The 22,942-nt window shown below is 30.0% G+C and overlaps 3 protein-coding genes across 4 annotated transcripts; all 3 read right to left on the reverse strand.

Moving 5' to 3' along the window:
* Positions 1-204: 204 nt before the first annotated feature.
* Positions 205-5,626, reverse strand: LOC124915686 (ATP-dependent 6-phosphofructokinase 3-like). Its single transcript, XM_047456450.1, has 13 exons — positions 5,510-5,626; positions 4,981-5,027; positions 4,866-4,905; positions 4,463-4,525; positions 4,231-4,368; positions 3,417-3,575; positions 3,224-3,277; positions 2,393-2,461; positions 2,165-2,294; positions 1,153-1,409; positions 1,004-1,046; positions 738-892; positions 205-660 (listed from the first exon to the last, which is right to left on the reverse strand). The coding sequence occupies exons 1-13, from the start codon at positions 5,609-5,611 to the stop codon at positions 487-489; spliced, it is 1,431 nt and encodes a 476-aa protein (XP_047312406.1). The 5' UTR covers positions 5,612-5,626; the 3' UTR covers positions 205-486.
* Positions 5,627-7,695: 2,069 nt separating this feature from the next.
* LOC124915685 (AP-4 complex subunit sigma) lies at positions 7,696-9,283 on the reverse strand. The gene is made up of 4 exons (XM_047456449.1): positions 9,045-9,283; positions 8,448-8,534; positions 8,230-8,298; positions 7,696-8,026 (listed from the first exon to the last, which is right to left on the reverse strand). The coding sequence occupies exons 1-4, from the start codon at positions 9,183-9,185 to the stop codon at positions 7,892-7,894; spliced, it is 432 nt and encodes a 143-aa protein (XP_047312405.1). The 5' UTR covers positions 9,186-9,283; the 3' UTR covers positions 7,696-7,891.
* A 613-nt stretch (positions 9,284-9,896) lies between these two features.
* On the reverse strand, positions 9,897-16,324 carry LOC124915684 (ATP-dependent 6-phosphofructokinase 6-like). 2 transcript variants are annotated; one of them, XM_047456447.1, is made up of 14 exons: positions 16,164-16,324; positions 15,917-16,058; positions 15,565-15,611; positions 15,445-15,484; positions 14,972-15,034; positions 14,735-14,872; positions 14,046-14,204; positions 12,220-12,273; positions 11,894-11,962; positions 11,690-11,819; positions 11,009-11,265; positions 10,722-10,764; positions 10,478-10,632; positions 9,897-10,292 (listed from the first exon to the last, which is right to left on the reverse strand). In XM_047456447.1, the coding sequence occupies exons 2-14, from the start codon at positions 16,016-16,018 to the stop codon at positions 10,089-10,091; spliced, it is 1,461 nt and encodes a 486-aa protein (XP_047312403.1). In that variant the 5' UTR covers positions 16,019-16,058; positions 16,164-16,324; the 3' UTR covers positions 9,897-10,088. The 2 variants fall into 2 exon arrangements, with proteins under 2 accessions (XP_047312403.1, XP_047312402.1); XM_047456446.1 differs by lacking the exon at positions 16,164-16,324 and having other exon boundaries at positions 15,917-16,078.
* Positions 16,325-22,942: the final 6,618 nt, after the last annotated feature.

Below are 22,942 nucleotides of genomic sequence, written 5' to 3' on the forward strand. Positions count from 1 at the left end.
ACATAGTCCAACTTAATATTTAACTGTAGTTTTCTTTTATTTTTATTAAATATCTAAATTAACTACATTTTTTTTTTATCAAAACACAATTTTTTTTTATGATTTATGATAAGATACATTTTTTCTTGAACTAAGATAAACAAATATCATTTTTTACCTCAAATGAAACCATGTAATAATAGAAAGGGATTTACAAAAAAAAAGTTGAATGAATAACAACGACCTTAAATAAATAGAAAGATTCAAGTGTATGAATGTAGTAACTGCACAAATGGTTGGCTAACCTCTTTTCAGGCGCAATAAACTAGTCGAAAAAACGGTACAAATGATTGAATATTGCACTCTACAAATCGAAAACAAATCCCAACCAACACAAATACAGTTTCTTATCTATAGCACAATGAAGAATTGGCTACTTATGCCCTCAAACTAGACACCAATATGAGAGAATGGGATTTAAACCATATTATTATTACCTTAAGTTACTCAGATTGCACCATTTTCTTTCTTTTCCGATATCTCATCAGACGAATTCTCTTCCTGTTTGTTGTTATCAACAATCAGTTTTGAGTTCATAAAGCTTGGTTGATTCGTTGAAGACAACAACCGAGCCCACATCCTATCGGTTATCACCACCTTGTTTTGACTCTCAGTAATTCGCTGCCAATCATACATACAAATTTAATATTTTTGCATCCATAACATTAAAACTCCCAAAAATATGTTTCAAGACTTACATAGAATGGTATATATGTTTGTCTTCCATTAACAAGCCCTGCAGTGAAGCCCGTATAGCCAGCCATTGCTCCATGAACAGCGCTTTGAGCCAGTAGGGTGCAATACACATTGTCAGAAGCAATACTTGGAATTGCTCGAATCATATAAGTCGGATCTGATCATCAAAACAACTTATAGCTTAATTATCTAATGTAATAACAAGATTCATTTTCCCAAAAAAAAAAAATAACAAGATTCATTAATCAAAAATATGAGTTTTACCAACCTATATATTTCAGATTAATGATCATCTTGTTTTTGAAGTGATCCTGCATTTTACATACATAAATTTATCTCTATTATTATACTGACATCGTTGTTATAACTCCTGTAATGGAAAACCAGAAATATGAGATTTATTGGAAAAATTCAGACCTTGATCATCTGAGATATCCAAAGGCCAACATCTTTGAGAACTTTGTTTCCTGAAGGATCAACCTGGTTACTACTTTCAGAAAGAAGCTCCTGCGCTGCACCTTCAGCTATCACAATAACCATGTGGCCATTTTCTTTAAGTCGTTTCTCTATATATTGGAAAAGACCACCAGGTCCTTCTAGATAAAATGGTGATTCAGGAATCAAGCAACAGTCTACATCTCGGCTTGCAAGTGTGGCATACATTGCAATGAATCCTGCAACATTGTATCCAAAGTTCATTTATAGTGTAAAATAATAAAAAAAATAAGGGAGTTTCTAGGGAAAAAAATTCACTGATAATTTTGATGATCTCAGCAGTTCATTTGTCTCAAAAGCAAACCGATTCTTCTAATGGAGTCTTTCAATTATTTCAGACAATCAAAGAGAATCAATTCCATCTGTAGCTAAATTTAGGCCTTGTTTGATGTGGGTTATTTGAGATTAATTCAAAATAACTTACTTACAATTATCAATTTACTCATCAGTCACATCATTAAAATCAACCAAAATACCCTTTTTGGAAACACTTGGAGCTAGAGCTGAGTTTAGATGAGAAAACGTCAACAAATTTATATAAATATGTATAATTAAGTTATGTTCCATAATTAAGTTATGTTTCATAACATTATCTCAACTAAATAAACATCTAGATGAGATCCTTGCCAAAAAAAGTATTTCAAAAGAAATTTATCGATGTTTTTTCATATCAAAACCGTGCTTCCATAACAGAGAGCTTTAAGTAGTTGCAGGTCATTCACCTGCAAACTAAAGCCTTATAATGGTTATTTGAATAACCAAGTGGTTATTTTCAAATAACCTTGTTTGATGTAGGTTATTGAAAATTAGATTATTTGGGGCTATTTAGATAAGACAGACAAAAGGGGTACAAATTGATAATGATTTTTTTTTATTTATTTAAAACAGGGTTTAAAGCAATTGGGAAGAAAATTCAAGTCAACAAGAAGTTTACCGCTGTCGCGCCCCATTAGCTTCACTAGACCAATACCATTCTCAGCACTCTCAGACTCAACATGTGCTGCATTTATTGCACGTTGGGCCTCCTCAACCGCAGTGTCAAAGCCAAATGACTTATCGATAACCTGCAAAAAGCAAACCGGAACTTCAGTTCTTTTTACTCATTAACTACTTGTAAAGGATTTAAGGTAAAAAATGCTTATGGGGTTGACATAAAGAATACCGGAATGTCATTGTCTATGGTTTTAGGGATTCCAACAACTGCAACCTTGAGACCACGTTTTCTAACTTCCTGCACAAGGAGATTCATAAAAGATTGCAAAAACAAACCCTTACTTGATTATTATAGTAGTAGTTTACTTCTAAAAGTTATGGACAACATTTTGCAGCAAAAAGGAAACCTGATGAAGAATTTGAACTAGTTCTTGGTCATAAGGATGGAGCAAGATGTTGGAGAATTTTGGGATCAACTGGATTGGTTTGGCGAAAACAACCAAACTTAAAAAGGATTGGAGGATGATTCCGATTGTTTTTGGTGGACAATATGGGGCAAATGAAATAGGAGAACATTTGAAGGAAAGAGTGTCAATCATGATAGAAATAAAGGATTATTTTTCACTTCTTTCTCATGGTGGAAATGTTTCTACTTGGGAGGTCTTTAACATCGTCAATGAAATGATCAAAATTTAATTTTTATGTAAGTTTCAACTTATTTATTCTGTTTTGTGTTTTGTTTCATGATGATTTTTGTTTTATTATTTTTCACATACACATCTTCATGTTTTTTAAAGTTTTTCTTTGCACAGGAGAGCAACATACCTTTTGCTCTTCTTCTTCTGATGTATGAGCGATGAGAGTAGCTACTTTGTGCTCTCAATATTTTTTTACGTAAAATAATACAGTTACCTTTTTCAAAGAGTGGTCATTCAATTTCAATTGGATTTTAACTAAGCAAATAAGTAATAAGTATAGGCACGTTTCCCTAGAATGTGCTCTCCTAGATCATAGTTAAATTATGTTCCATGAGTATAATCAACAAACAAATCTCTTTTACCTCAAATATAACTGATGCTCCTTTCTGAGTTCCATCACCTCCAATAATATATACCTGATAATACATAAGAAAAAGAATTAGTTCAATGAAATTAAAGGTACTCTAGTTTTAAAAAATAGTAGCCGAGGAACTCACTGAAGATCAATGAAATCGATGCAAACAAGAAATTGATTGGTGGTTTTTGTTCATGTACCTGATTGATACCCCTGTCCTGGATGCTGTCAACTATCTTTTTAGTATCATGGCCACCACGAGATGTTCCTAATATGGTTCCTCCACGCTTGTGGATATCATTCACAACTTTTGGTGTCAAAGTAATTGTGTTGCGGGAATAGAAGCCTTTATATCCACCCTGAATATCATCAATGAAACCAACAGTATCAGTTGGCCACATAAAGTAACCCCCATGATATTTTATGACAAGTAAACAATTATTGATGCTATTATAAAAGTACTGTGAGCTAAAATATATATATAATTTTTTGAGACCTAGGTTTTTTTCTTGGAAGAAGCTAGCACAACATTACACTGCCATGACCCCCACTTCAAACAAAGTGTTCTTAATGAGACTCGAACATGATATCTCAACTAACTCTTGTCACTTGAGCTACCCTGGCTGGGTATTTGAGCTAAAGAACATAACACAAGCACAACCAGATTCATGGATATCTTAGAATTTCATTCAGATATTCACAAACTGAGAGAAACCATCCTCCTACAGGACTATGCCAAAGCTTGTGAGTGCTTCAACGTAGTGGACCAAGATGATTTTTAACCTGGATAACATACACTAGCATGATTTGGACAGACAGAAAAAGATAGGTAATCAGAAAGAGAACAATCTTAGAAGGTTTCCCAATGGTAGGTCGTGACTCTCACAGAATATAAGACCGTCTGCAATGATAGTTGCTAAAAGTGGCGAGAATTGAAAAATAATATATATATATATATAATCATATGAGACTATAAAAGAAGCACATGTAAGGTGGAAATGAGACAAAACTTACTTCTATTCCTAGAACCTGCTTCACACCATACATGTAATCAAGCCCACATACTATTTCCCTAATAACTGTGTTGAGTCCAGGACATAAGCCCCCACATGTCACAATGCAAGCTTTGACATCATCTGCTTTAAAGTACACCTGCAATGAAGGAAATCATGTAACAAGATGATTGAAGTGTCTCCATTTCAAAAGTTTTTCAGAATCTCTTATTTAAGTCATATAAAATTCCGACCTTCTGCCTTGCTCCAGCACGTCGAAAATGTATCCCCCGTGGGCCATCCTTATGAACAATCACCTACAAAGGAAAAAGTGAAGAGAATTAAGATCATATTTGTATTTCATATTCTCCCTAACTTCTAGTCCATTCTAAATGATGAGAAGTAGTCAATCAATATGGAAACCATTTCTAAGCTTGAAAAAATGCAGGAAACCCTCTCTACCTAGAGTAAATATTAAACACTGAAACTAATATGCCTTTGCCACCATCCTCATTAATTTCCTAGGGATAGATGCAAGACCAAGCAATTACTCTTATGGTAAGAAAGAGAATCTAAAACACACTTATTATCATATAAAATACACTTTCTAGTATATATATATGTGTGTAATAATAATGTGAGTCTCATAGATCTTACCTTCTGTGGAACAGTATCATCAACATGAACAAAATATTGCCTGAAGAAGAACAGAGATTTCATGTCAGATACACATGCTTACAAGTCCTGTGGAACATTGTATCGAAAAACTTACTTGACCACTGAATATGCAGGGTTGTCTTGCAATGCATTGGCGTAAAACTGTAAAAGAAAAAAAAAGGATAATTAAGAATTTGGACACTAATCAATCATAGGCCTCAAATTAGCTAAAGATTATTTCTAGATGATGTATGACTGTGGCAATTAATATATTAACATATTGGGCTGTTTTTGTTAGCCGAAATATATATCCATCCAACAAATAATTTCATCAATTCAATTGTCAAATAGACTGTAATTTCAATACATATTCACTAAAACATTGTTACCCCAGCTGCAAAGATTTTAGATTGTTTCGAAAATGATCTAAATCTTTTGCAACTCAATCTGAATGAGAATATTGTCCATCTCGTTTCATAAGATTCAGTACCCAAGCATTGATCTTTTCCCTAACCCATACAATAAATCCGCATTGTTTACAAATACATCATATATAAAAGTCAATAATATGAAAAAAACGCTACACTAGATGTACAAGGATCCGCGAATGAATGTAGAAAAAGACAGAAAAGAAGCATACATACAGGTAGATTGAAGATGTAATCAGACAAATGAGGAACGTCTTCGAGAATGTAACCGCCGTCACCCTCGATGACTTTCCTCTCAGGATGACCTGAAGTCGCCATCTCAGCTTAAAATTGGAGAAATGAGAAGACTAATCGTAGAAAGAGAATCCGCGGGAATTGAATGGAAGTATGGATCACATTAGAAGAAGATATATGATGAGTTAGGATTGATGCAGTCTCTTAATTAAGAAGCTCTCTCTTTGCCTCCTTTGCTGCTGGCTGGTCTGAAAAACAGGTGGCTGGTTTTTCCTCTGGTTTTCTCTTTGTTGAAGAAACCACTTGACTGTTTATAGAGACGAAAGATATATATATGAGACTTATTCTTATGGTCATTTTTGCCCTTTCGATCGGCTCAAATCTCAAAGTTGACATATCTAATTCTTTTACTTCATTTTCTTTTTTTAATTCAATAAATAATAAGTTGATTTATATATATAATGATGCTTAATTTTTAAAGTGTCCGAATTGGGTCGAGAGCTGTGGTTAATTTGGATATATGTGAGAGTAAATGGATACTTGGGTCGGATTGTGGGTTGACCCGCCTATAAACTTAAAACGGTTTAAAATAAAATAAAAAATGTGCTATAGGTATGGTTCAAACTTGCAACCTAACAAAAACAAGTACAACCTTTTAACCAACTAGGCGAATAACACTTTATATTTTAAATTCAACCCAAAATTTGATAAACGCGTGACATTTTAACAATATAAGTTCAAATTTTTAACTAACTAATATATATATATATATATATAATGATGCTTAATTTTAAAGTGTCCGGATTGTCGGGTCGAGAGCTGTGGTTAATTTGGATATATGTGAAAGTAAATGGATACTTAGGTCGGATTGTGGGTTGACCCGCCCATAAAAATTTTACGGTAATATTTTTTTCACGGTTTTTTATATTATTAATCGTGCAAATGCACGGGATAATGCTAGTAATAATAATATAGTGTATCGATTATATTAATCTCACATATTTTTTCAACAAGCCAATTAAACAAAGTTAATAAAAATATACTTTGAGACTTATGTTCTTCTACTAATTAAAAAATGAAATCGAAATTTTTTTCTCTTTTAAATTATGGCAATCTATTTCCAACAAACAAACAAAGAGTAAATCGAAAACTATGTTTATAGGTTTTCATAGACTAATAGAGAAGAGGTCTATTTCATGTTACCGCGACTGAAATTTGTCATCATGTGAAAGTTTCGACTAGTGAAACAAATTTCCCAATTTATTCTCCACCTACCGATCAGTTTTAAAAATCAGCACCCAAATGCATAACACAATTTCTTTATCTTATTAATCTAAGTTAAATTTCAACCAAACTTGTAGTTTTACAATTTCTCATGTATCCTACTTTAATAAAGCCAACTAATAAATTAATTAATTTGGTTGTGCTTTAAATTATTTATATATGAAAATATTGAACTCATTTTTATTTGAGGGTAAATATTGAGTTTAATGAAACTGATACAATAAAATATTTTAGTAAGAAGTAATTTAATATTTTATTTAATAAATTGATTGATTTGATAAAAATTAAATTTTTGAATAATTCCGCAAATAAACCATTTGAGATGAGCCCCAAAGCTCTATGATCTTGAGGTTTTAATTTTTTTTAGAAAAAAAACTTATAATATTATTGTCATTTTAATTATCAGTTTATTAATTAAAATATTTTAAATTTATTTTTATTATTTTAAATTTTAAATACAAAATAATATTTAATAATTAAATAATTAATAAATTAATAAATTTTAAATAACCTAGTTTTTTATAAAAGGCTTGCATGATTGCATCATTATATAATATAAATAAATCGCTGAAGAAGAAGAAATTGGTAGATAGCAAAATCAGATTTTACTTCTACTATAATGAAATAAAGAAAGACCGAATCAAATAAAATTGAAACAAGAAGGAAAAAAACATTAATAGGATTAAGAATTAGAAGATATCAATAATTGAAAAATCAATGCAAAACCACATCCTAGAACAAACCCATAACATTAATAGTGGTTTTATGATTTGGAACTGTAAATATCATTTGATGTTTGTTTTAATTGTGTAAAAAATGCAAATATACTGTGATGGTAACGAAAAGTTTTCGTTAAAAAAAACGCAAAATCAAGTATGCAGACATGAATAAATGGGAAATCATCTGAGTATTTCCCAACAATTACTATAAATAAATGCAAAATCACCATATGTGCATGATCTTAATTGAATACAGAATTAGGAGACATGTAAAAAAAAGAGAAAAAAAAACAGTCTGAACATATTGAAGCGAAAAATACAAAATAACGAGATATAGGGGCGAACCGAACAAGCGAATGGATCAAGATGACTTTTCCATCAGCTGAATTGGAGACAGAATGTTGGCTTTGCTTGTCTCAACGATACAACCATTCATTACCATTTCCTCCAGCATGAAATGTGCTTTCTCCAAGTGAAACATAATATCTAGCTCACACTTCAAAATCAACAAAAACCCAGAATTAAGAAGTTATCAGGATCGTGATCTGTTTGGTTAAAACAACACTTTGACGGTTTTTCAAGAAATGTTATAACAGTTTCAAATTAGGCTTAAGGAAGAAAGCTAATTACAGCAAATTCTTAAAGTGAAATAAATATAATATGTTCTTGAAGATTGCATGTTCTCTGTCGAAAGCTTACCACATTGCCAAAATGGCGATCCATAGTTTCGACTAACAAGTGTATGAACTCCAGAATTGCAAGTTCATTCTGCAGAAACAAGGAGATCAGCAAGCTATTATCACAACCAAATTTTATACGAAAAATCCTTACAAGGTTCAAATTCATTGGATTTTCAACTTGCAAAAACAGAAATAAGTGATGTTTTGCATCCAGAATGAACAATTTTGAAAACTTACTTCATCGTTGTCCACTCCAACCAAGAAAAACAAAGAAGCGTAGCGCCTGTACACAATTTTGTAATTCCGATGCTCAACAAAGGAACACTGTTCTCCAATTTCCATAAACAGGGAACAGGATTAATAACCAAAAATGATCATCATTGTTTCTCTTAATGCTCCAAAACAAAAACTTAGATAGATCAATAACATTTACTTGTTCATCCTGTGTATATTAATCATTCTTCAAGCTGTGTTCATAACTTTCTCATTTTCGAAACAACATAAAGATATTTTAGGTTCTCAAAATATAGCAGATGAAACTAGATCATTCAAAGTCAAATGCTACATCAGTGTAATCCTCCAAGATTAACAAGAATCAACCCACAATCAGTTAATGTTCCTCTTTTAGGTTTATGGGCTTCAATTTCCCAACAAAAATAACCATCAATTAAGAGAGATTAGTTGAGCTAGGAGTTTCCACAAAATTGGTTCACAAACAGCTAGAGATTGAACAGCATTAGCAGAACTAACTAGTTAGATGCAAAAATCAATCCTCAATTGATCAGATAGACATGAATTTGAATCAATTTTGTTGAGAAAAAGAGAGATCGAAACCTGTTGTTCGGTGCGGGCGAGACATTTGCGTACAATTTCCCCTTCAAGGGCTCGTCTTTCTTCAATAGTTAGGTATTCATAATACTGAGCAAGACGGGTTTGACCTTGCTTGTTCACCATCAGTATAAATCGGATGCCCATTTTCAATCCCTCCCTCTTCAAGAACACAGACCTTCTCTGTGTGTGTTTGTGTGTGAGAGAGAGAGACTTGAAACCCAAACTCCAAGGACATGAACCGTTCTGGTTAGACGCGTAACATAGACCCCTTCGAATTTTCTTTCTTACCCAAAAATAAAAATAAATAAATGAGATTTAAAAAATTTCATTTTATTTTCTAATGGATGTAATGTATTAAATAATTATTTTATTAATATTTTTATTTTTTCAAAGTTTTACTTCGAACAAAACTTTTACTATGACTTCAATCTCAAACCACGATTTTTAAACAAAGATGTTGCAAACTAAAATGACGACGAACTCATTCGTTTTCTCCATATTTATATATTGTGTGTTGTGCACTTGTGCCTCCAAATAATCTCTCGGTAATAAAAAAAAATATTAATGTTGAAGGAAAGAAATATGTCTAATAGTCATATAATTAACTATAAATAATAAAATAGTTATTACGAAATATAAAATATGATATCATAATGCAAAATTCATGATATACTTCAATCGGTCTGGTAATAGTGAGGGAGAATAAATATAATTTTTTTATGACGAAACGAATTTATTAGTAAAACTAAGTTCGAATGTGAATTTTATAAACACAACCTACGAACAATTGATTTTAAATTAATTATCAATAGCATTCAAATTTCGAGGTCGAATTTAACTTAAGCTAAGGACTTACACAACAACTAATCAGCTCAAATCAATAATGTTATTTCTACAAAAGCTTAAAGCATATGCATTCACAGATGCTATACATTTTCTCATCTAAGCATAATGAAGAGAAATGTCAATACTTATATTTCCTTAAACTAGACAATACCACCAATATGACATATATTAGTTTTAAAACCAATAGCTTGTTTAACTTTATCAGATCTCACAATTATCTTTGTTTTCTGATTCCTCAACATCATCTGAGGGTTGAGGCAACAATGGTGGATACAACACTTCCTGTTTGATGTCATCCACAATTATGAGTTTTGAGTTCATAAAGCTTGGCTGATTGGTTGAAGACAGCAACCTTGCCCACATCCTATCGGTTATCACCACCTTGTTCTTCCTCTCATTAATTCGCTGCCAATCACAACATTAGTTGACTAACATATGATGTGATTCTAACTTTTCAAACACGAAATCTAAGGGTAATAATCCCCTTAATCCAAGTGTTTTGCCACTGAGATACCCAAAGTGATTGAACAAAATTACCATTTTTAGATGTTACTTTTGATGTAATTCCTTTCTGTAAAAAGAAGACTTACATAGAATGGTATATATGTATGTCTGCCATTAACAAGCCCCACAGTGAACCCCGTATAGCCAGCCATTGCTCCATGAACAGCGCTTTGAGCCAGTAGGGTGCAATACACATTGTCAGAAGCAATGCTTGGAATTGCTCGTATCATATAAGTTGGATCTGATTATCAACACAGAAAATAGGTTAATTACCTAATTTATATACATATGTAACAAGATTTATGAAGGAAAAATCTATGTTCTACCAACCTATATATTTCAGATTGATCATCATCTTCTTTTTGAAGTGATCCTGCATTCACAATCATATTTAGCTATATACTTCCCCATCAATATTCAAAACAAACTTTAATTAGCTCTTAATATGACAAAAAATGAAAACTTAATCAATAAAGGAAAAGGAAACCACAAAGATATGTACTCTAGGATGTCACTTATTCACTTATTTGAATTAAAAACCAGAAACCAAAGATTTAACAATTTATTGAAACATCAAGAAATTGGGAGCAAAAATAACAGTGTATATTAATTCAAACCTTGATCATCTGAGATATCCAAAGGCCAACATCTTTGAAAACTTTGTTTCCTGAAGCATCAACCTGGTTACTAATTTCAGAAAGGAGCTCCAGCCCTGCACCTTCAGCTATCACAATAACCATGTGACCATTTTCTTTAAGTCGCTTCTCTATATATTGGAAAAGACCGCCAGGTCCTTCCAGATAAAATGGTGATTCGGGAATCAAGCAGCAGTCAACATCTCGATTTGCAAGTGTGGCATACATTGCAATGAATCCTGCAGCATCATATCCAAATTCCTTTTATAGTATAAAAGATGAGAAGAAATTCACAGAAATTTTTTATGATCTCCTCCAGTTCATTAGTTTCAAAAGCAAACAAATTTTTATATGGGAATTTAGAGTTCACCCAGAGTTACAGATCATATAGTTCAATTATTTCAGCCAATAAACGAGGTTCAAATCCACACATCTGTAGATAAATTTAGTTTGCAGGTGAATAATGACAGCATCTACTTAAAAGGTAAACTTTAAAGGAATTGGAAAGAAAATTCAAGGCCTTGTAAAGTACTAAAATCCTCAACTAAAATGATAAAATACCCTTACTTTATATTTTATAATATTTAAAAACTCAATACAAGATATTTTAGTCGAATAATCAAGTTTTTCATCAAACAAGGTCCAAGTTAGCAGAAAGCTTACCACTGTCGCGCCCCATTAGCTTCACTAAACCAATACCATTCTCAGCACTCTCGGCCTCAACATGCGCTGCATTTATTGCACGTTGGGCCTCCTCAACAGCAGTATCAAAGCCAAATGATTTATCAATAACCTGCACAAGACAACTCATTAACCAGTTGTAAAGGAATTAAACTAAAAATCATATGTGGTTGCCATAAAGAATACCGGAATGTCATTGTCTATAGTTTTAGGGATTCCAGCAACTGCAACCTTGAGACCACGTTTTCTAACTTCCTGCATAATGAGATTAATAAGACTGTGAGAAATAAAAACCCTTACATGATTAACATTGTAGTGTCATTCTAACAGTTAATGGACGTGGATGGAAATATGTGCTTCTTGAAAGAGGCTGTACTATCAATTGGACTCTATTGAAGCAAATAAGAATATAACAAAAATAGGAAATAATAGCAAGATTTCAGGAAAATATGATCTATTAAGAGAATGTGTTCTCCTAGTTAGTCATTGTTTCACAAAAACTTATTTAATACCTCAAATATAGCTGATGCTCCTTTCTGAGTTCCATCACCTCCAATAATATACACCTGAGAATGTAACAACAAAAATTAGTTCTCAGTGAAATTAAAAGTTATTCTAGTTTACAAATTAACAGTTGAGAATGTGTTTGTTTGCGTGCGTATTTAAGGAAGGTTGATCATCTCTCTACTATAATGTATTCTCAAGCCTCTGAAAATTTATTTTGATAATTCAACAACAGTTTTGTTTAAGAACGACAAGTATTTCAGATTTGCTAAACATATGAAATTGAAATATCTTGCCAATAAAGAAAAAAGTTCAGAAACAAATAGTGTCAATCGAACATATAAGCACCGAACTAATGATGACAGATCTTTTGACAAAAGGATTGAACCCAAGGCATATAATGAACCTGTCAAAAGAATGAGAATTATAAGATATACCACTTATGAGATTATATATTTTCAATTATTATGAGTTTGACACTTTGAGCTAAGGTATCTTTGTTGTTTCTAATACAAGTGTCATAAATCTTGTTACTTATGTTTTTATATTTTCTTTTTGAAAAATGTCAACTTTTATTAAAAAAAACACAAATGTGTTCAAACGTTACAAAAGGAAGGAAAAAAACAAAACAATAAATAAGAAAATAACGTAAAATTTTAAATGTCAATAAGATCGAAAAATTCTCATTCCGTACAAACCCCTTTTTCGAATTGAAACAAATACGTGTAACATTAATCTTTTGAGACGGTCGTACCCATATTTTTTCCCTTCGAAAACTCTTATTTATTTATTGCAGATCGTCCACCACATGATGAGGGGATTTGATTTCCAGTCATCCACAATGTTGTTGCTAAAATTTCATTCAATTCATTTGACCTAGAAGTCGGCGATATTATGTTTATATATAAATATTATGTTTTTATGACCGGTCTAATTATATGAAGAATTAGTATGTGATACATATATAGAATATATAGAATGGACTATATACAACTGATATGATTCTTATTAGTTTGTTTAATTATGACATTACAATATGATTATGAATTTATTTTATATTATGTGCATATTATGGTTATATTAATACTGGACAATGGAATAATGTAAGTCTAAGACCCATTTAAGTTTTGAGCTGCGACAAGAACAGTAAAATTGAGAACGAAATAAAGGTCACGAATATGACTTAGTATGCCTATTGTCCAGAAAAGATAAATAAAAAAAATTATACTAAAAAATAATAAATAAAAAAATTAACTCGTTCAGGACACAAAACTCCCGAACATGGCCATATCTGGAAAAAAACTCCCGAACATAGCATTTTCAAAAAAAAAAAAAATCTCTCTCTTGCACATAGCCATTTTACTGAAAAAAATAAAAATAAAATATTTTTTTTCTCTCTTTGCATATGTTTCAAAACTTGTCATGATCTTAATTTCATTATAATTTCGTTGCCGAAATAATTTATAGATAATTTTTTATATGATTTGGATCATTAATGTTAAAATCTTAATAGACGAGGTTTGTTTACGAATTTAATAAGATTGACTCTCTCTCTACCATAGCAACTCTCTTCTTCTTAAGGAAGAAGAATAAGTCAACTCTCTGAATTTTATGATAAAGAAAGGGTAGAGAGAAGCACAACATCAAGACAATAGCATAAAAATGCAACAAGTTATGAATCGAGGTATGTATTTACGATTGTGAAAATCATATAGTTCAAAATTTTTGGCATAAATGTTTTCAAACATAAGTATCATGTTTACTAAAAGAACTCACTGATGATTGGTAAAATCGTTGGAAACAGGAAATTGGATGGTGATTTTTGTTCATATACCTGGTTGATTTCCCTGGCCTCGATGCTGTCAACTATCTTTTTAGTATCATGACCACCACGGGATGTTCCAAGTATGGTTCCTCCACGCTTGTGGATAACGTTCACAACTTTTGGTGTCAAAGTAATTGTGTTGTTAGAATAGAAGCCTTTATATCCACCCTGGATACCATCAATGATAAGCTAACAGTATCAATAGACAACAGTAAGTAACCACCATAGTACCTTAAGAGAAGTACTATACAATTACTGATGCTATTGTAAAAGTAATGTGAGCTAAAGAATATAAACACAAGCACGATTTATATTCATGAATCTAGGCTATAGACACCTTAGGAAAATAATTGGGTCACTACATTTCAACCCAAAAAGGTAACTATCGCCAAACAAACTCACACTTATAAAGAGTTCTTGTTTATTTATTTTTTGTCGCATTCCACTACTAGTTCGAGTTTAGGCTCTGGTTAGGACTCAACAAGTGACCCACCCACGGTGATCATCCATGCATGGTGAAGAAAACATATTCTAACATGATTTGGACAAAGAAAAAATAGATAATCAATCTTAGAAGGTTTCCTAATAGGTAGGTCCTCACTCTTATAAAATTTAGGTCATGTATGCAATGATAGTTGTTGAAATTGGCAAGAGATTGGAAAAGAACAATGTATGTAAGGTGGTCATACAGAACTTACTTCTATTCCTAGGACCTGCTTCACACCATACATGTAATCAAGCCCACATACTATTTCCCTAATTACTGTATTGAGTCCAGGACATAAGCCTCCACATGTCACAATGCAAGCTTTGACATCATCTGCTTTATAGTACACCTGCAATGAAGGATATCATGGAACAAGATAATGAAACTGTCTGTATGTCAAGTAGAAATGTTTTTTCAGCATCTCATTCAAATAACATGAAGTACGGACCTTCTGCCTTGCTCCAGCGCGTCTAAAATGTATCCCCCTTGGACCATCCTTATGAACAACCACCTATGGAGTATGGAATTAAAGAAAAGAAAAAACAAAGTGAAGGTCAGTTCTAATGAATCTAATGATGAAAATTAGTTGAATAATGCATATATGCTTAGAGAATTCAGATTGTATTTGTATTACATATGCTCCTGAACATCCAGTCCATTCTAAATGTGAAAATTAGTTGATCAATATGGACATGAATTTGTCTTTTTCCCAAATTTGCATGGATACCATTTCTAAGCTTGGAAATGCAGCAAACCCTCTATACCACTGAAACTAATTTGACATTTACCACCATCCTCATAAATCTCCTATGGAAACAAGTGAGACCATGTAACTTCACTGAAATGGTAAGCAACAAAATCTACAGCACAGCTATCTATAATAAGCAATAAGAAAAGCCCCAGTAGTCTCATAGATCTTACCCGTTGTGGAACAGTATCATCAACATGAACGAAATATTGCCTGAAGAACAGATATAGCATGTCAGCTGTACATGATTACAACTTACAAGTCATGTGGAAACAATGTATTGGACAACTTACTTGACCACTGAATATGCAGGGTTGTCTTGCAATGGATTGGCATAAAACTGTAAAAGAAAAAAATCACAGTGAAGAATTTGAACACTATAAGTAAATGATCACAGGCTTCAAAGTGACTAACAAGAGAGATAAGAAATGAACATGTATGATCAATGGAAACAAACTGAATTATTTTAGTAACTCCGAGCAGATCTGAACTACAAGAAGAAAATATTCAGCAAGTAAACTATCAATCTACCGCTACTGTAGTTTCTGATTCGGTTGATCACCGTCAATAATTTGAACAACCTAACGCAAATGGATAGACACTTGAATGACAAGTAAATGTTAGAAAGACAAATAGGAATCATACAGGGAGATCGGGGATGTAATCGGACAAATGAGGAACGTCTTCGAGAATGTAACCACAGTCACCATTGACGATCTTCCTCTCATTAACACTAGAACTCGCCATCTAGCTAGCTTCCTTAGCAAAACCTCACAAAAACGTAGTTCTGATCCGAATCAGTCAGGTTTGGTTGCAAGTTACAACAATCTATGAGTTTTACTACGCTAAAAATCAAAGGCAGAGATCAAACATGGAGAAATAAGATTAATACCGATTGTAGAATAGCTGGAGAACTGAATCGGCGGGAAAGGAGATTACACAATCAACGTTGAACTTCCTTTGCATTTAGCGAACGTATATGAATGATTCGCTTCTTGAACTCTGTTTTGACTGGTATGGAAAACAGGTGGCTGGTTTTCATTGTAGAAAGAGTATTCGCGTACAGTGGGAACCAGAAAAGGGGGGAAGAAGAAGAAGACGATACTTTTGTTCTTTTAATCTTTTATGCTTTTTGGCTACAAAGTCATTTATGACCTTTATTATATATCAAGATGGCCATGTGTCTCGCCGCTCAGATGAGGGTAAAATGGTCAAACTATTTGGACACAAATGACCTTCTACTCACCAAATATATTTAAATAAGAGGAATAATAAACTCAACCAAAAAATAGCTAAAGCTAAAGTAATTACATGAATCCGACTTGGCTTGTCAGGTTGTTTTCACGCCCCGAAAACGTTCATTTCGGGTCTCAAAAACGTTCATTTTTTTTTTCCGAAATGACCGTTTCAGAACATTTTTAATTTTTTTCCTACTACCTACGTGCATTTCTGGATCCGAAATGAGCATTTCGAGATTTTGTAAACATTTTCTCTCTCTTACCCGCCACGTTGATTTGTGGACTTGTTTTGAACGATGATTTGAAGAGATTTATATTTTTTAATTTTTTTTTATAAAATACTTTAAAATATATAATAATAAAATAAAAATAAAAAGTATTTTAATATTTTAATTAATGTATTGAGTGATATTAGATAGGTTAGATGATTCAAATTATGTTTTTTTTTTCTTAAATTCATGAAATTAGCAAAATTTTCATTTTTATTTTTGAAGTTCTGGAAAACATTCAAATATTATACATTCAAATACTTAATGAAGTTAGTTGAGTGGGTTTAATCAAAACCATAATAATAATAAAAAAATTGCATTATAAAATTTCAAATGATTTTGTTTTAGTTCTAACAAGAAAATGACAGATCAAGTAAATAAAAATATTGACATTTCTTCTAATGAACCGCGATCAACTTAGGAGATGTTATTCAGTTAGATATTCAGCTTACACATAATTATTTATTTTTCACAGATTTTTATATAGAGCTTTGGAGCCCTAATTTTCTAATGAAATAAACATGCAACTGATTTTTGTGTGTGTATGTTTCAGCCATACTAACTCACATTGGTGAAGAAGAAAGAAACAAAAAGTATAAAGAAAGAGAGGTAAAGCTGATTTTCGTCTATTTTGCACATTTTTCGTCAAACTCGAGGGTTAAATGATGTCCATTTTAGGTAGAAATATTGTCGATTGAATTAAGGTTTGAATGTCTTTAAGTTGATTTTTTTGTGAGTTGAAATTGTTGTTCGTTTCAGCTTTCTATCTTTGATTTTTGAAACAAAAAAAATATAAATTCTTTTTAGTTATGCTCTTGATATTCTTTGTGTTGTCGAAAGTTAAAACTTATTTACTGGTTAGATATTTTATAGTGGAATTTGATTTTAGACGTGTAGTCTTCTAGTTTATTTGTTTATAAGGTTTTCATCCAAGTTAGATAATATTTATATTGTTGCAATGGTTGAGTCAGTTTAATAAAAAATTATTAAAAATAAATAAATAAGTTGTATTAGAAAATTTCTTACATTGAATTTAATTTTTCTTGTTTTTTGCTTTTGTAAATTATGGGTAAACATTGAATAAAAAAGCTTACGATTGAATATGAATGGAAAAAAGTTTGAGATTGAAATTGAACTGAATAGAAAGAATGTGTTTAAAATTGAATATAGTATAAAATCTATGATTAATATTGAACAAAACAGGAAATTTCAGGGACCAAATCGGATAAACAGTAAATTTGGGGGATAATTGAACGAATAAAACGTATATTGTCAAAGTTTAACAAGTAAAAAGGTCAGGGACTGAATTAGAAAAATGATGACCACCTTAATATCTTGCTCTATGTAGATGAGTTACATCTGTTATTCGAGAGTTTATTTTAAAGGATTTTGTTTTATAGAATTTTAAATATTATAATGATTTAACTAGTTAAAAATTATTTATTTGAAAAATAAGAAAATTCTATCTAACCCAATATTCCACATTACCTTGATGTTATTTTTCTAAAAATAATAATTCAAAACTTTAAATAAAAAAATATTGATTGAAAAAATGAATTATTTAATTTAAATACTAAAATATTATCTATGTTTTATATTATAAGAATTAAAAAATATATATATTTAAATTAATAATTTTGTTATTAAAAAATCATTAATGATAGAAGAACTCTTATTTACTGTTATGGGTGAGAAATTTGGAAACAGCTTTGTAGTTGGGTTTGGAAAAAAAAGTATTATTTAAAAATTATTTTTTAATATTTTATTAGTATATTAATTTAAATTAAATAATATTTTAAAATATTTTAATTATATATATATATTAATAAATTTATTAATATTTATCCGTTCAAATTTAATTAATTTTAGTTATGACCAATTTATATCTACCAAATTAGTGTGTTTGTAAATTATTATTATTTTTTATCATGATTTAAGTTATAATGGAATTTTTGTTACTCTTGTTTTATATATATATATATATATTTTTTTTTTTAATAATGATCAATTTTATAGTTATTTTTTTTGTTTGATTGGGTATGTACGTAGTTATTTATTCTAGATCTTGATTAATTTATTTTTTAATGATAAAACATATTATTATTTTTTGATCATTCTAATTTTTAGTAAAAATATAAGTATGTAATCTAACTATTTAAATCAAAATGAACCTACCTAGCCTCCTCCTCCACCGGTCAAAAACAAAGAACCCTAGAATTATTCAATGTAATGATGAGTAATGCATCATAGCATGTGAATGCATTGTTCTACCAATTATTTACCTGTTTCTTAATTGATTATAAGAATCAGAAATTAAATTCCGTTCTCTTTGCCTCTTACAAAAATGTTAATTTATTATCATCATTACATAACATAATTTACTCCCAAAAGAGAGATCTAGATCAAGAAACTATGTGTATAACATAAGGTAACACCGAATTATGATAAAACTTTTGAACTTTGAATGATTAGTTTGATAAAAAAAAAATCAAAATTCAGAAATACTTTGGTTTTGATTTACCATAGAAATAAGGTTTGAATAAATTTATACTTGTACGACGAAATTGTAGATCACGAGTTTCGATTCTTACTAAAAATGTCTCGAATGAAAATGAAAATTATGGAACACGGGTTTTGATTTACCATCGAATTAAGATTTTAATAGATATATACTTTTGTACTTCATTAAGATAGCTCAAGTGACAAGAGTGTTTTATTCGAATCAAATATTATCACTTAGAATGCTTTAATTTGATTTAGAAGTCGGGTTAACTTTCAACCTTTAAAAATTATTAATTGAACAATTTTTTAAAAATAATAATTTTTAAAGTATAACAGTTAATTAATTAATAATTTAAGTAAAGAATATTTTAATATTTTCAAAAAAATCTTGAAGAAAAGAAAGGAAGAGAATGATTATTCATATATACTATTGTCTTCATGTGGTATGGTTTGAAAATGATAATAATTGTATCCAAAATTGGTATGGGTAAATTTCTTGGATCCTTCCCCTACCTTCCCTACACATAAACCATGTCAGAAATCTTAATGTTCAAACAAAATTTAAAATTCTTTATTGGAGTTAAAAAAAAATCAGTACAAATTAATTTATATTTATTTAATTGACATTATCTTTAAATGAGTTGTATCATATAAGTACACTTTTATTATTTTATTATTTTTGTATGTTTCTACTTTTTTATTTTTCAAAAATAAAATTATATATCATTCCTAACTAAATTAATAAAGTTTTATATATAACAAAACTAAATTGTATGAGTTTATAATTTCAATTCCAATTAAATTCTTTTTTTTTTGTTAGGATATGAACAATTTTGTTTGCTAATCTATTTCTATTTTGTTTATGAAACTGAAAAGTTAGCATGTTAAAGACGTTTTAAATGCAAATCAAACACGTAATTTTTGGTCTCTTATATATTATTTTTATCATTTGAACTATCCTAATGTGTTTTTGTTATTATTTTTTTAACTAAATTAAATTGGATTGAAGTCAATGATCGAAAATTATTCGAACCCACTTAACCAATTAACCAGGGGAGCGGAACTTGTCACCTGACAGTTTCGAACTCAGGACCACCAAGGAGGTTAGGGATATCCATTTTTTGTCGCTAAACTAGAAGAGGGGATAACAAGTATAAACCTTTAACCAATTAGACTAATAAGAATTTTGTAAAATTGCATGACCTTGTTTATATAGGATTTGATATTTCTTATTATGTAATAGTCTATGAAATTATGTTTAATTATAGTTAAACTTAAAAAAGAAAGAGACAATCAAACATGTTTATATCTTCTCATTTAGATAGAAATAAATTCAAATGAATATTGATTTATAAAAAATTAAGGTTTCCAAAATAATATATCTCAGCTAATTAATAAGCCCAATTCTATCTCAAACCATTTGTTACCAATTTTTTCTTTAGTTAAATTGAATATGATTCATTTCTTATATTTTATAAAATTGTTAGAAATGTAATTTAATTGAGTTAATATTTAACTTTTTTAATTTTGAAAATTTAATATGATTGTGACTCCACCTTTTTTTCAAAATCGATTTTAGTGCAAAATTTCTCTTATACAAGAATGTTATGACTTTTAGTTACCAAGTGGGTTTGACTGAAAATAAATTAGGATGAAAAAAATTGTATATATTTAAATTTCTTTTGACATTTGAATTATAATTTTATATATAGCAGAATATTTTGCGGGTAGAGACACGATTATAATGTGTTTTGCTGCCATAATATTAGACCACCATATGATTGTTGGGTCCCATGATCCCATCTGAATCAAATTCTTTTTTTTTTTTTTTCTGAAGACAAACTTTGGTTGGTCCCTCAAATTCTTGTTCTTCATTTATTTATTAAAAATAAATTGAAATACATTGCAGATGGAGATAGTCTCCAGTTAGAAATTCTTGAAATTGGATATTACTTAGTACACAATTAGGATTATTTGAAAACTTTATAAATTTACTTAACATTTTATTTCTCTATCCGTATGGTTTAACACATAAATATTCACGTATTTTTTTAAATAATATCTTAATCCACAAGAATAGTTCAAAGGGTAAGAATCAAAAGTAAGTGTATCACTAACTCTATAAAACTCGTTTTCGTTTTTTTTTTCTTTGGAGTCCCGCAATTGATAACTATTAAACGTAACGGATTTAAATTTGTAAATTGAAATCTCAAATAAAACAGTCAATTACTTGGTAAGGAAGAGTTAATAATTGGTTTTATTTTGGTAATGTTCAAAAAAAAAAAAAAATCAAAATAATAATGGTGAATAAGTTGGCATCCTATGGACATTGCAGGTCCTAATTCTATGCTGAATTGAAATCATGATACCATAAAGAAAAATGTGTCATATGGGTGTTTTTCAATTTATCCTATAATTATTTTTATTTAACTATATATATTAATTAATTAAATTATTTAATTATCTATTGAAGGAATCCTAATTTAGATTTTATGAAGGTTTATTTAGTGTCTCTATTTGATTTTTTTCCCCACTTTTGTTTATGAAAATGTTAGTTCATATTCATTCAACAATAATTATTAATTAAATTTAAAATAAACATATTATTTTTATTCTCAAGGATCTAAAATAAGAAGGGGGCGAAAAAGTGTTAGACATAGACTAATAAAAAATCATTTTAAAAATAAAAAAATGACTAGTATTAGAAAAGAAACAATTAACTTTGTGATCCTACAAACAAAATATCCTAATAGAAATTAACATTTTGTTTTAAAGTTAAAATCAAATTCAATGATTTATTATTTTTGGGAATAATTCATAAAAAATTAAAACTAAAATCTTTAAAAAAAAATAATTCAACTCTAAAGTTATGATATAATTTGTCATAAAATTTCAAATTTAATTAAAGACGGTCAAAATAATCGCAATATCAAACAAAATAATTGAAAATTATTTCCCATAAGTTCACCTACAATATAAAGATCTTAATTAATATCTTCAAAACTTTAGCTACTTATATGAATATAATTTGTAACCTGTTCCATCTAAATATATTTTTTTTGTGTGGGGAGACATTTTATCTATTGTTTGTTTTTATTTGACAAATCTAAATTTTTCTTTAAAAACTTAAATTTATCTCTGGTTGTACTACTTAAATCTCCCAATGACAAATTTTCTTGGTTCTCTTCCATTAGATAAGGTTATGTGAAAGGCATTTGATGTCATCTTCCATGAATTTCTTGTAAATGGTGTGCACCCTCATTTTGCTACGAAGTCTTCTCATTGAATAACCGCAAAACTAACAATGACATCGATCTAAATCAAAATATGAAAGATAACCAATAACCATCGTAATGAAGTGAATTATGATGCATTCAAAAGAGGCAAGTCATATATAAGTATTTTAGTGTCTATAAACTATCTTAATTTCTTTTTATTCTTGTGGATTTTTGACGTTGTATAATTATTTTATGTTGTTTCATTTCATTAAATTGATCAGTCTATTACTCAAATAACAAAAAAACATGTTGCAAAATAACATATCTGGGTCGAGAAATGACTATGACGTAGCGCAAATCTGATTGGCTAAAAAATAATAAAATTTCTCTATTACCATCCGCTTATAACACATCGTTCCTTCGCCCATTCCAAATTACGGTGCA

This window comes from Impatiens glandulifera, chromosome 9 (genome assembly GCF_907164915.1).
Source record: "Impatiens glandulifera chromosome 9, dImpGla2.1, whole genome shotgun sequence".
Taxonomy (NCBI): domain Eukaryota; kingdom Viridiplantae; phylum Streptophyta; class Magnoliopsida; order Ericales; family Balsaminaceae; genus Impatiens; species Impatiens glandulifera.

Coding starts and splice junctions, on each gene's coding strand:
- LOC124915684 (XM_047456447.1), bottom strand. CDS start 16,018: ATGGCGAGTTCTAGTGTTAATGAGAGGAAGATCGTCAATGGTGACTGT. Junction 15,612..15,916: donor ATTACATCCCCGATCTCCCT/GTATGATTCCTA, acceptor TTTCTTTTACAG/TTTTATGCCAATCCATTGCA. Junction 12,274..14,045: donor AGGCCAGGGAAATCAACCAG/GTATATGAACAA, acceptor TTACATTCTCAG/GTGTATATTATTGGAGGTGA.
- LOC124915685 (XM_047456449.1), bottom strand. CDS start 9,185: ATGGGCATCCGATTTATACTGATGGTGAACAAGCAAGGTCAAACCCGT. Junction 8,299..8,447: donor TTGGAGTGGACAACGATGAA/GTAAGTTTTCAA, acceptor TTGTTTCTGCAG/AATGAACTTGCAATTCTGGA. Junction 8,027..8,229: donor ATCGCCATTTTGGCAATGTG/GTAAGCTTTCGA, acceptor TTGATTTTGAAG/TGTGAGCTAGATATTATGTT.
- LOC124915686 (XM_047456450.1), bottom strand. CDS start 5,611: ATGGCGACTTCAGGTCATCCTGAGAGGAAAGTCATCGAGGGTGACGGC. Junction 5,028..5,509: donor ATTACATCTTCAATCTACCT/GTATGTATGCTT, acceptor TTTCTTTTACAG/TTTTACGCCAATGCATTGCA. Junction 3,576..4,230: donor AGCAGGTTCTAGGAATAGAA/GTAAGTTTTGTC, acceptor GATGATATTCAG/GGTGGATATAAAGGCTTCTA.